Raw genomic sequence first — 13,199 nt, 5'->3', positions numbered from 1 at the left:
CACCCTGGAGCACTTGAAGTAAGTCTCTAAATAAAACAAACTATTTGTATTGTAATACTTTTACTGATTTTATAAACCCACCAGGTCATTTTTTTCTCAGTTACTTCTAATAATGGACCTCTAATAATTGCCATATTAGCTACAGCCTGTGATCTTGCAAAACAATTCTCTGTCTGGTAGTCAGATGGTGGGAGTTGAGTATATTCTGCTACACGTACAGGAGCCAATCTTGTACATCATCCGCAAACAGCAGCGGCAGTCGCCAACACAAGGTAAACATCACTGATCAATCCCTAATGAACACACCTCGCACTCTAATCTAACAATACTACAAGTAAAACAAATATACCACATTGTTAGGGCACTTGTATTCTCAGGTTAAAAAGTCTTGAGCTGTTGTAAAAAAAATATGCTACTGAGTAAAGGTTTTTCAGTCAGAAATGATGATGGTATCACTGAATATGTATGCATATCATTACATGTGTCCTCTCCAGTTATCCCCTTGTCAGACTTTTACATCATAGCTGGTGTGGTCTATCAAGCACCGGACTTAGGATCAGTCATCAGCTCCAGAGTGGTGAGTGAAATTGTCTGTGTGTGTGTGTTTTGTTTATAACTACCTACAACTGTTTTATAGCAGTGGTTTTCTTGTTTATGAATGTGTATTTCTTGATACCTTATTGATTGTTATTTCTCAACTCCATGCATAAAAATGATTGTGTTGATTCAAAATATTTCCGGGTTGCTTTCTTTTCAACCGTTTGTTTGTCTATCTCTACCCTCCTCTTTTCTCTGTAGCTATCGGCTGTTCACGGTATCCAGTCGGCATTTGATGAAGCCATGTCTTACTGCCGCTACCACCCATCAAAGGGCTACTGGTGGCACTTCAAAGACCAGGAGGACAGAGGTTAGACCGTAATCCCGCCTCAGTTTCAGGCTTCATCTTGGTGCCTATGACAGCCTATTCCTGCAAACCGGTTTGCTAATATAGGAAAAACAGAAAGTCTGACTGTGTGTAAAGTGATCCGTGTTTATTGGCTTCTGTCATTTCCAGAGAAAACGAAACCGAAGTCGAAGAAGAAGGAGGAGCCCAGTTCATTCTTCCAGAGGCAGCGAGTTGATGCTCTACTGCTAGACCTTCGGAACAAATTCCCCCCAACATACTACCAGGTCTGAAGACAGCAGTTGTACCCATTACATCCATTGTATACATGCTATAATAGCACGTATGTAAATATTAAGCAGACACTTTGCCTAAAGTGATTTACTGCTATTGTGTGTGTGTCTTTACACACTGGCTCCTGGGAATTTAACCAGTGTAAGCTTGGCATAATTTTTCATCATCTACCATTTGAGAAACAGTTATTTCTCATGTAGCCAATGCCTGTTATGTAGGGTTCATTGTCACTGAATATCATTTGTTCATGAGGGTGAAAATGGTGTTGTACCCATTAGTTAAACTGTCTGGCCATGGTTTAAAAGACCCCTCACCCACTTTGAGTGATGCAGAGGGGCCTTCTCTGTGTTTACTCTTACGGTGTGCTTGGCTGTGAATGTAAACCTGGTCATCATATGAGTTTTTGTCATGTGTGACCATGTGGAAGGTGGATCAATAGGCTTTTATCTAATCGCTTCCTTTCTTCATCTCTCCATGTCTTGTGTTTGCAGCCCAAACCAGGAGAAAAGCCAGTTCCAGGTAAGATGGGATTCTTTGCCTCGTACGGCTCCTTGTGCAACACTGGCATCATTATGAGTCACCTTTAATATTAGCAGTGAAGGATAAATAACCTTTCTAGATCATTTAGGTCAGCAATCAAAGGGCATTATGGGGTTCAGATAGTAGAAGAACTGCATTATTTGTTCTATGACGACCTTAGAATGGATATTAGAAAGGATTTTTATTTAATCAGAGAGGGTCTATGTTTCTTTTTAAACAGCTCGCCTTAAAATCTGCTTTCTGTGTTACTTCCCCTCTCTCTTCTTCTCCCTCCGCCTCTTTTCTCTAGTGGAGGTAAAGAAAGAATCTGATTTGCCTGCGGAAACAGTGAAACAAGAAGAGAGAGAGACTGCCAGCAAGACGCCAGCACCTGCCCCCCCAAGCAAACCTCCCCCTGAGAAACGAGCAAGACTGCAGTGATGCAATGACACATACACACCCACCCACACACAGGGCTGAGATCATGAGGATGAAGTTCCCAAAGACTGAGTTAAGACCGGGATCATAGGGCCTTAGGAATGCCTGCCAGCATTTCGGGTTGTGAAATATTTATATTTTCAAGGATTTGGTTAGTTATATGTATGCCATTGGTCTGACAATTCAAATGTGATAAGGATATTGTCTTTGCATCCTTACATTAAAAAAAGTCATCATACTTTGATATTGGGAGACTAAATGAATGAAAGAATGTTTTTGATTGATTGGATTAGTTTTTATATATGAGTGACATACTTTTGACAACCTTTTGATGAACCTTTTGTATGTGAATAAATAGATGACACGAAATAAATGTACATGAAATGTGTGAACGTTTCTACATGATTGAATGGCAGAGCTGTTGCGCCATCTAGTGGAAGATATCGATGACAGATTACCGGTATGTGTGTATGCAGCAGGTATTTGCTGTCAAAGTTTTAGATATAACGATATCAATTCTAGTCTACAATGACAATATGGCTTTTATGCATTGTTATGCTCTTCTTTGCTTGCCATCTTCTTATAAACAAAATAATAAAAGATGCATAGCTAGAGGTGGGGATGTTAAAAACCCTGTCCTGGTATGTCTTGTCTTGAAATGAAGATTGTGGACACATCAAAGAAATCGTCATCTTAAATCCAGAGGACTTTTCTTTTTAAATAGTGAATCTACAAACTAGGGAAGACATAAGAGGGTCTGTCATGGTGAACAGTATAACATTTTCTTTCAATACAGTACGTTTAATCAGATTCGCTCTCATCACCACAGAACAAACGCTATGGTACAATACAGAATGTTGTGATGTTAGTCTTATATACATTTGGTATAATATTACAACTGTACATGAACTCTACAATATAGATTAAACACAATTAAAGTACACATTGAAGTAAAAGGATACACATATTTGTATGACTATCATTATTGCCTGAAATTAGTCTGTAACGTTGTGTATTGTTGGTTTCGAATTAAACATACACACACAGAGACTTATACTAATACATATTCATGTGTGCAGAATTTCCCCCAGATGTTTTTGTGCGTGTGTATGTGTGTGTCAAGCACATTTACTTCCACATGGCGGCGCCATATAATAATGTTCAAAACCCACAATCCAGCCTTCCCTCTTTTCCTTTGGCTGGGCTTTCCTGGCTGTAGTTTGGAAGCCTCTCGCAGGGCGTGGTGGGATAGAAGGCTTCTTCTTGGAGGACTCTATGTAGTTTCCGAGCTAGCGGGTAACGGAGAAGATGGCTGCAGCGGGGATTTTCAGGCCAGTGTCTGAAAACACATCGCTGTTTGTCATGTTTCAGGACCGCGTGGATTCGTGTTGCCCTTTAATTGAATAGTCTCTTCAAGGACTCGTGGAGGATAAACATGGGGTCTCAAACATTACAAATATTGAGGCAGGGGGTCTGGGCTTCAATCACTGGTGGATGGTATTACGACCCCCATCAAAATACATTTGTGAATGCCTTACATCTGTACATATGGCTCTTCCTACTGTGTTTCCCCTTTACACTTTATATGGTAAGTTTGTTTTCATTTTTTTATTATTTTTCATCTGTATCTCACAAACTGTATTGTCTATTTTTACTCGCGAATGTTACCTCTATTTTAGCTCAGTAACGTTAGCTCGTATGATCGTTAGCAGACTCAACGCTAGCTAACGTTACCGTTATCGTTGCTCAGTTAATTGCAGCTAGCAGGCTAGCTTCTCCTTTGTCTGATTTCAGATTAATGGTTTAAGAACGGCGGATTATTTTTCATGAAACCACTGTCATGCAGGTCTGAAAAAAAACGTGGACTAGTCGTGTGTGTTGACATTTTCTCAACCTCACTGTGTTGTTGTTGTTGTCAGGTGTCACCTATTATCCAGTTCATTAAAAATGTCAGCTGGTCATGTCAGAGATAGTTAGCATTGTATCCAGTTAGCTATCTTGCTAAAGTTTTGAAACATCGAGTGTTTAAAAACATCTAAGGTCAGCAACCTAACTGATATTCTACGTTAACTCTTTAGCCCTTGAACAAGGGACATGCTTAAAATAGGACATCCATTTCTTTGACTTGCTCTCTCGTCTTTGTCACTATGTATCTACTGAGTGAAACAGCATAAAACTAATATTTATTTTATCTTGAAAGGGTGACATTGGGCAGATAGCTTGGTCTATGGATAGCTTCTTTCGGCAAAACACGATTGACAGGTCTAGCGTTTGCGAAATTAACTGAATCTCATTAATCTTCAGTTACAGTCTAGTACAAAGGACAGCATCGGAGTCCCATTTTAAAATATAACCTACTTTGTTGTGTCCGTAGTGATAAACTAGAAATTGCATTTGACAGTTTTTCTCACTCATGGACACCGGTTACAGCTTTACTGCTGACCAGCCGTAGTCATCATGAGAATAATGAATGGTTGAATATGGAATAGTGTACATCGTGGCTCAGTCAATTTCAAGTTATTTCGGTAACTAACGTTAATTCGATGTAATGCTGACCGGGTAGACTTTTTTCCCTTGTCGGGGATGCTGGGGTGTATGTCTCACTGGGTCACATCTCTTCGGAGGAGAAATCGTGTGCCGCTGTCAGTCAAGAGATTAGGGGCAGAGGTGACACAATAACGGTATACGACACAGCGATACCCGGTTCGATTGCATGCAGTGTTGTTGTCGGTAGATTAGAGGGCCGAGGTGACTGCACAGTTCGGTCAACCGGTACATAATCTCTCGACAAACACCGCTATCGTGTCGTGTTTAGCAGAGACAGTCGCTGGAGCACTACTGCGTGACTCTCAAAGGTGAATGTCAGGACAGCAAATCATGCGCTTTACTCCCTACAGCAAGTGATGTTGCTCAGTTGTGCCCAACACTGTATATTTCGATGCAGCGCCATCCACTAGCAGCGTGGTAGTGTGTCCCCTAGAAATAAATCACACCATCACCCCGTGGTGCTACTGTAGTCTTACCTGATATTGTCTTCTACACTGAACTGCAATTAAGTGCGAAAAGAGAAGGTCACTGCTTGCAAATAGTGTTTTCACTGCTGTCACACTACATGTTTTTATTTTGTCACTCTGTTGCATGATAATTCATGGCTTAGTTCAGCTAATCCTCAATAGCAGTAAAAGAATCATGGTATTTGAGCTCAGCCTCATTAGTTGATGCTCCAAAGCGAGTTGGGGCTCTGATGTTATTAGGGCTTTCAAGAGTGCAGTGAGAGTCAGTCAACTTGTCAGTCTTGTTGTTGTTGACAGTCACTGGGAGTGCGTTTTGGAGCAGTGCTGCTCCACTCCAGTAGATACTGTGAGCTACAAGGCCTGGCTAAGAGTACTGCAACTCTGCTTATTCGGGGGGCTGGGGGGGGTGGCGGAAGTGTGTGTGTCTGTGGTTTTTTCTGTGTGTGTGTGTGCCTGTGTGTGGTCAAATCTATATAAAGCCAGTGATCTCTATATAGAGAGTGTAATAAACCGCCTCTAAATAAATGCATACACCAGACAGCTTGCTTCCATAAGGGGCTCTGTAGACAGGGAGAACATGGAAAGCAGAGGGGGAGGCAGCCTTGCTGTGGTAGTCTTATGCAAAGTAGTTTCTGCTGAGCACTTTTCCCTTCCCCACTCTTTTCATTTCGTTGTTGTGAAGCCTTTGACTCATAACTTTCGAACTCAAGTATTCACGGCTTGACCCATTAGGTCTGCCATGTAGGTGAAGTCATTTCCTGGAGCTTTAGTCATTTGTACCTCTCCATGTTTTTTTTGCCTCACATAAGTGGTACTGATGGCTCTTACCCACTGTTCCAGGAGCAGCTCTAGGGTTTTTCTGGTTATGCTTTTTAATGGTGAGGTGAAGCGTGTGTTTGCGATGAGATCAGTGCCCTAAATCGTCTGACCTCCATGGAGACAAGGAGATGGTAAATATATAACACACGCCGTTGAAGAGCGTCTAGCCACAACTGGATCATTCCTCTGAACCAGCTGCTGTGCAGTGCTGGAATGTGTTTGGTTTATAACTAGATCGGCTGTAGATGTAAACAGCTCCGTGTGTCAGATTCAGCTCCTTCTCCTCCTACTACCACACAGTACTCCAAAGCGCTATGCCGCGGCCATTGTGAATCCCTGGAGGAATTCCTGTAAGCATTCCACCTGCTGCTTAAAGTGGGTCTTTAATGGACTATCTGTCTGTGTTGCCCAGATATCAAAGTACCAGTTCACCTTTGTCCTTAAAACAGTGTTGACCTCCTGGTTTGTGTGGATGTGAATGGCAAGCTAGCTTGGATGTTCACATCTATGTTTCATTTCACACATTTTTAATTGTGTCGTACTCTTGACAGTGTCAGAAAATGTAGAAGACATTACGGAAACCATTGACTGAATTTAAGTTCCAACTTGTGTGTGTCTTGCCTCTCCTGCCCAGGCTCTACCGCCCACCATGATAATCGTGGGCATCTACAGCGGGGTGATCGCCGCCATGTTCCTGCTGCTGAAGACGGCCAACTACCGGCTGCACCATGCGCTGGACGAGGGGGAGGTGGTGGAGCGGAGGGCCCACGGGGCCCAGGGACACCCACAGGGGCCCGAGGGCCTCCAGCAGGGCGACGCCACTCGCCAGGAGGACAGCAATGGGCCTGGGTGAGTCACTTCACTTCACCCCAATGCAGCGTCGGAAATACACAAGGGCAAAGGGCAAAACTGCCCCTAAGAAATATAATTTTGCCCCTGATATGACTAGGAGAGGGGCAAAAAATGCCCCCATAATTTTCTGTAATAATAATTTAATTAACTTGTCAAAAACATCGTAGCCTATGACCCGGTCCAGTTGCCATTAAATGTTTTGATTTTCGCCTTGACTGTTGCGTGTGCGTGAAGAACCGAACGTTCTAACAAAAAAAAATATTTGGAGCGCTTCTTAATCAGACCTGTGACTGCGAGAGTGAGGAGAAATGAGGATGAGCAAACACAGTCTCTGTCACCATCTCAGGTTCTAAAAGATAAAATTCACACACCCAGCGACCGTCAAAAACTGGAAGCTAGATTGGCTTGGGGTGGAGGATGACTACGGCGAAAAAAAGACCCACATTTTTTTGAAGGCATGTCGGACTTGTGGACAACGAGTTGCCAAAGTCGTTGTCAATCCAGCACAGGCGAATTATTCTGCTGACTTCATTAAGGGGAGCGAAAACATACAGAAATACATGGCCTTTCGTCACCAGACGCCAAGCAACACACCATCGCCTACGGTGAATGATAACTAGTAATAATAATTTTGATTTAGTTCGGTTTAGCTAGTTTATTGATAGTTAGCTAACGTTAGCTAGCTCTGATAGTGCGTTAGGTACAAAGGCTTGCTTGCAAGCTAGCTAACCAGTCCTATCTGTATTTCCTGTAGGCCTACTATGGTAGGTACAACATGATTAAAGGTAACACAAAAATCCATAAATATAATAAGTTATTATTATAAAAAATAAAGAATAATTAATAATAACAATAAATAACCACAAAGAAATAAGAATCAAATTGAATATGATTGTCTGATTTATGTTTTCTGTTTGGTTTTTGTTAAAAACAAATCTAAGAAAACACTTTGAATTTGTAGACTACTGCCTAAAAGTCTTATTATTGCCATTTGATGACAATTGCTCATATACTGTAAGCCTAAATAAGTGTTTATTATTTTAAACCAAGGTTAAATGTTATTTCACAAGTTTCTAAAAGTGCCCCCAATTTTTTGTTAAATGCCCCTGGATTTCAGTAAGTGGGGGCAAAAATTGCCCCCCAAAAAATATGTTAATTTCCTACCCTGCCCCCAATGTCATGTGAGGACTCTGGGGTTCGTGTTTAGGCCTACAGTCATGAGTGAGCAGGTCGGCAAGGGGAAACCCTCAGCTCATAGGAGGGAGATATGGGATGGGAGTGGGTGAGCTGTGGCTGGGCTGTGGCTGAGTTGTGGCCGAGTTGTGCTGCTACATGTTTGATACTCTTCATAAAAAATACACAATACATCTTGCTATTTTTCCGATGGGCATGCAGCTAAAAGTTCTACTTACAAACATCCGATGAAGGGATCTTTGTAGGGTCTTTGAATGTCATTCTGAGTTTGCAGCTTTGACGAACCATATTATAGTTCATTCACTGAGGTGTGTTTGCCAACCCGTTTCTCTTAGTGGAAAAGGTTGTATGCAGATGCTTTTGGGGAAGTTTCTCAAGCCTGTTCCTTTGAACCAACATCTCATCTATCTTGTTGATGGAATTCTTTGATTAATTTAGTCAGTTCTGTTAACTGATGAATGTAGTAATTAAGCAGGTATGATTATGGAGTAACAGACAGTAATAGAATTTGATAGCGAATAAGAGCCTCAGAGAGTACGCACTACCGCTGGGCACATTGGACAGTGAGCCATGGATGTGATTTTTCTGTGTCCAAGTGTTAATTAGGATCGCACTGACCCTGAACGTCACCATGGTAGTGTCTGTGTGTTAGGTTAGCCTACATGGCTTCTCCCTGTGTTGATGAAACAGTACGAATGTCTCTTCTGGTCTATGAAGTCTAATGGCTCCTATAAATGCTGGGTGTTTGCTCAACCCAGACAGCCTCTGCAGCCAGCACAGTGTGTCCTGTGGCAGGCTTTAGTGAGGATGACGGACACACACACACACACACACACACACACATATACACATATACACACACACACACATATACACACACACACACACACACACACACGCACATGCACGCGTGCTTTGCCGTGCCTCAGTGAGCATCGTAGGGCATTGAGAACTGACCTGAGGGTCTTTCCTGTCCAGAGCTCACAGCACCGAACAATGCAGTGGGGGGAAAAGAACTCCCATCAAAGGCATTTCAGCAGGGAGAGAATGCCTTGCACTTGTACAGAACAAAGACACCTTAGTTTTTTTTTTTTTGCCAGTGGTTCCACGCTTCCTTTTAACATGGGCAGAATAAGATTGGGAAAATATGGCTTTCATTTAAATCCTCGCTGATGTGTGTGAAAAAAAGAAATATGACCCTCATGTGATTGAGATTAAAAAGGGAATAGTTCTCATTTCAGTGGAGGAGAAAATAATTACATTTAATTACAGTGTGCTAGACCTGAGTGACTCATTCATGCCACAGAAGGAGAGAGAGAGAGAGAGAGAGAGAGATGGAAAGAGAGGAGAGCAGAGAAGTGAAGAAAGAAGAAATAAAAGAGAGAGGGACTGACTGATGGAAGGGATGGGGAGAGAGGAGGAAGATGGGGAGAGAAAGAGAGAGAGAGAGGCAGTAAGAAAAATATATAGAAAGGGGTTGAAAGAGAGGAAGGGGATAGAAAAGGTGAGTGTGTGAGAGAGGGGGAGAAAAAAAAGAGGAGGAAAATAGAGAAAGAGGGCTTGAAGGATGAGGGTGAAGGGGGAGAGAGAAAGCATGAAAGAGAATGAATGAGGATGTGAAGGGTGGCATTGTTGGGCACGTGTCTGGAGCAGCAGTCTCCGCGTTTGGGCACAAGCGTCTAGGCAACGCCAATTAGGCAGACAGGCCCCGTTCTCAACTCTGCTCCGTTCCTAAACACTGTCAGATAGACCCCAATACTGCCAGGCATTTGTGCTGAGCGTTTGCATGTTTGTTTTCCATGGTTGTGTTACTGTGTGTGTGTATTGTCAGGATACTGCTGAGTTCTGATTGTCTGATGCTTGAGTATTTCTCTGTGTTTGTGCGTACGTGTGCAGAGGGTGTTTGTGTATGATGAAATGTTGCAGTGTTTGTGCGTGTAAAGTGTATTTTGTGTGAATGTGTGTGTGTGTTTATTTGTAGTGTCTCTGTGCATGTAACATGCTGACCTTACCTTTTTTTACAATCCAAAGTCCACTTCCCTCTCATATTCATATATCAGTGTTGATACCGATCTGAAAACAGTTTTTCCCTTTTGGCTCCCAATAAATGAACAATAAAACCCCTTCTCTAAAATATGTGGTGGTCTCCCAGTTCTGTTATGTTGTGCAGGAGGTATTTTGGATGCTGATGCGAACAGCCCCACTCCGCTCATTCTCATGAATGTGTTTGTAATAGAACGCCCCAGATCGAATCCTCAGAGGAACAGCGTGATGATGGTTGCTCGCTGAAATCACTGTTCCATGGGGGGGGGGGGGGGACGGAGCATGCCTCCTTTTGTATAAACGTGTTGTTGCTAGGTAACCGTGAGTCTTGTTAACTGTAAGTGTTTTTCTCTCCCTCTCTCTTTCTCGCTCTCTTTTAATCTCTCTCTCTCTCTATATGTGTGCGCGTGCGCAGGGACCCTGGAGGGGGTATAGAGATGGCAGACTTTGTTAGAGAAGAGACGCCGCCTGTGGATTGCAGTTCAAGAAACTCATACGCAGGGGTGGACTCCAACCACCAGGTATGTGTTTGTGTGTACCTATGTGTGTGTGTGTGTGTGTGTGTGTGTGTGTGTGTGTGTGTGTGTACCTGTGTGTGTGTGTGTGCGCGTGTATGTGTGTGTGTGTTTAGTGTGAAAAATGGGCTACAGTAACACTATTTGCACTCATCAAAGTCACTGAGACCCTCTCACAAGTCGCCTCTAAGAATCTTGGGAAGTGCCTTCTACATCCACTAGAGTTTAGACCCCACACTACACACAGCCCTAGTCAGTCTATTCATAATGACCTCATTCTAACCTTCCTAATGAGACCCAATGGATACTGAGCAATCCCTGGGGGCGCCACCATGGCAACATCCTTCTCACTGCTCCTTCCTGTTTTTGGGTGGTGAATGGTTAACCAGCCTGGGTGTGCTTATTTGCTTCATGTGCTGTGTGTGTTGTTGTGTGCACGCCGCAGTCACATGAGAACATCAATCAGCTGCTGTCTCACTGTGGCTCTGTTGACATGATTCAGCAGCAGGAAACTAGAGCTAGACGGAGAGAGAGAGAAACAGAGGGAGGGAGAGAGAGATACAGAGGGAGGGAGAGAGAGGGAGATAAAAGGTGGGAAGGAGAGAGGCTTGGGGGAGGATAAGGATAGTGAGAGTGCTTACCAGACTGTGTTTACAGTGAACAGACTTTACTGGCCTTTTGTCTCAATCACTCACTCGCAAACAAATGCCCACACACACAAGCAAAAGCACAAACACAAACACACACACACACATACACACACACACACAAACTTGATCGCCGTATCCCAGCTTCACACACCCCCGCCCTCTCTGGCTGATGTTCCTAATATGCCGGTTCTCTGGGGTGTCGTGTTCTAGGTCACTGTGTTGTGCGCAGGAGCAAACTCAACATCTCTACACCCACACACACATACACCCACACACACACACAAGGCAGAACTTTCTCTCACACCTTCATGCAGTTGCACCTCGGCGCACGCACACTACACTCACACACCACCGCTGCACTCACACACCTAATTTACACACCTTCTATATTTTGCCCCCAATCCCCAACTCTCTCTGCCATGACTTCTACAGTACAGCCTCGCTAATGTACAACCACAATAAGACCTCGTGTTTACTGCCCCGCACCACTCCGTTGACAGCCTCTTTAGCTCAACACTAGACATCATGCAGATAAACAATAGGGCAGTTTCTCAGCACGAGTGACCTGCAAAAAGGATATGAGATGCTTCATTGTGCATGTGTGTGCATGTGTGTCTGATAAATGAACAGCGCTCTTCAGTCAGTATAAATTAGCTGCATCTGTTTGTTTGTGTGTGTGTGTGTGTGTGTCTGTGTGTGTGCATTTATGTGTATTGGAACAGATCAACAATGCCTCTCTGTGTAAATATGCTCCCTCTGTGTATGTGTGTTGGTGAGCAAATGAACAACGCCTCTTGGTAAACTGTGAATGAGCTGCTGCAGACGTTCCCCTTTGTGTGCGTGTGTGTGTGTGTACATACACGTGTGTGTGTGTGTGTGTGTGTGTGTGTGTGTTGCTGGCTCCTGCTGTCAGTGCAGCCTCAGCCTTTTGCAGCCATTATAGTCAGGGATGAGTCAGTGGAGAGGACAATTTACCATCACCACACACACACTGTCACGTTCACACATGTACACTCTCTTGCTCTCACTGTCAAACTTACGCTCATACACTCCCTCCCACTCCCACACACACTTACACACTCACAGTGTCACCTTAAGTTCACACTAACTCACTCATACTTGTGCAGATATACAAAGACATACAGGCTCCCTGAATTCACTCATCCTTGTGCACACACGTGTACTCGTCACTAATTGAACATACACACACACAGATACACTCTCAATATGCATGTATACCCCCCCCCCAAACACACACACACACACACACACACACACACATTCACTCATCTCTTGAGTTCTCTCTGCTTGATTTGTCCCTGTGGAGGCCATTGATTACATTTCAGAGGTGGGTTTGTGGGCTCATACTGATATCAGTGATATTTTTATCCACCAATTTAATCCCCTCTTGCTTTCTCCCTCTCTCTCTCCCTCCCTCCTCTCTCTTCTCTCCTCGTGATCTGTGTGATTTAGATTGTGTCAGCCCACGGGGGACCAGCCACAGCCAAAGGTGAGAACTCTCCATCGGAACACACAGACACGCACACACACACACACACGCACCAGTTCAAGTGACACTGAACATGTCCAGCTCTCCCTGGTGTGTTCAGTGTATCTAACACATTATACACCCTAGATGTCATTGAATGCATAGCTGTTGGGTTGATGTTTTGATTTATTAACGATAATGCCATTTCATAGCAAGCAGTCGACCTTAAAGAAATATACACATACACATACCAATCCAAAAGCTATTACTATGCATGGAATGAATATTTGGAGAAAAGGTGAATCAGCATTATCCCCAAGCCCAAACCCCTGACTCGGCATAAAGTTGGCATTAAAATGATGTGTATGTATGTATGAATGAATGAATGAATCCTTCTCACTACTTAAAAAGCGCTCGGTACAAAGATCATACACAGTCTCCCTTAACTTTGTTTTGTCCTCCCCCCCCCCCGCTCTGTTACGTTCACAT

At 43.4% G+C, this 13,199-nt stretch overlaps 2 protein-coding genes across 4 annotated transcripts in view; both read left to right on the top strand.

The window, feature by feature from the left end:
• The window catches only part of med6 (mediator complex subunit 6), a 3,224-nt gene extending 702 nt beyond the window's left edge, over positions 1-2,522 (top strand). The window contains exons 2-8 of the mRNA XM_012836845.3: positions 1-18; positions 181-272; positions 495-577; positions 799-907; positions 1,055-1,170; positions 1,669-1,696; positions 2,007-2,522. The exon at positions 1-18 is cut by the window's left edge and continues 142 nt beyond it. Coding sequence (XP_012692299.1) covers positions 1-18; positions 181-272; positions 495-577; positions 799-907; positions 1,055-1,170; positions 1,669-1,696; positions 2,007-2,137 — 577 coding nt within the window. The 3' untranslated portion in view covers positions 2,138-2,522. The remainder of the gene's footprint in view (positions 19-180; positions 273-494; positions 578-798; positions 908-1,054; positions 1,171-1,668; positions 1,697-2,006) is intronic.
• A 726-nt stretch (positions 2,523-3,248) lies between these two features.
• pcnx1 (pecanex 1) overlaps positions 3,249-13,199 on the top strand; it is a 50,513-nt gene continuing 40,562 nt past the window's right edge. The window contains exons 1-4 of one of the 3 annotated variants that reach the window (XM_031580978.2): positions 3,249-3,722; positions 6,602-6,816; positions 10,472-10,577; positions 12,695-12,731. In XM_031580978.2, coding sequence (XP_031436838.1) covers positions 3,570-3,722; positions 6,602-6,816; positions 10,472-10,577; positions 12,695-12,731 — 511 coding nt within the window. In that variant the 5' untranslated portion in view covers positions 3,249-3,569. The remainder of the gene's footprint in view (positions 3,723-6,601; positions 6,817-10,471; positions 10,578-12,694; positions 12,732-13,199) is intronic. The other 2 variants (XM_031580979.2, XM_031580980.2) reach the window with 2 other exon arrangements.

Source organism: Clupea harengus, chromosome 14 (genome assembly GCF_900700415.2).
Source record: "Clupea harengus chromosome 14, Ch_v2.0.2, whole genome shotgun sequence".
NCBI classification, from domain to species: Eukaryota; Metazoa; Chordata; class Actinopteri; order Clupeiformes; family Clupeidae; genus Clupea; species Clupea harengus.
This window is presented reverse-complemented; position numbering and strand designations above follow the sequence as displayed.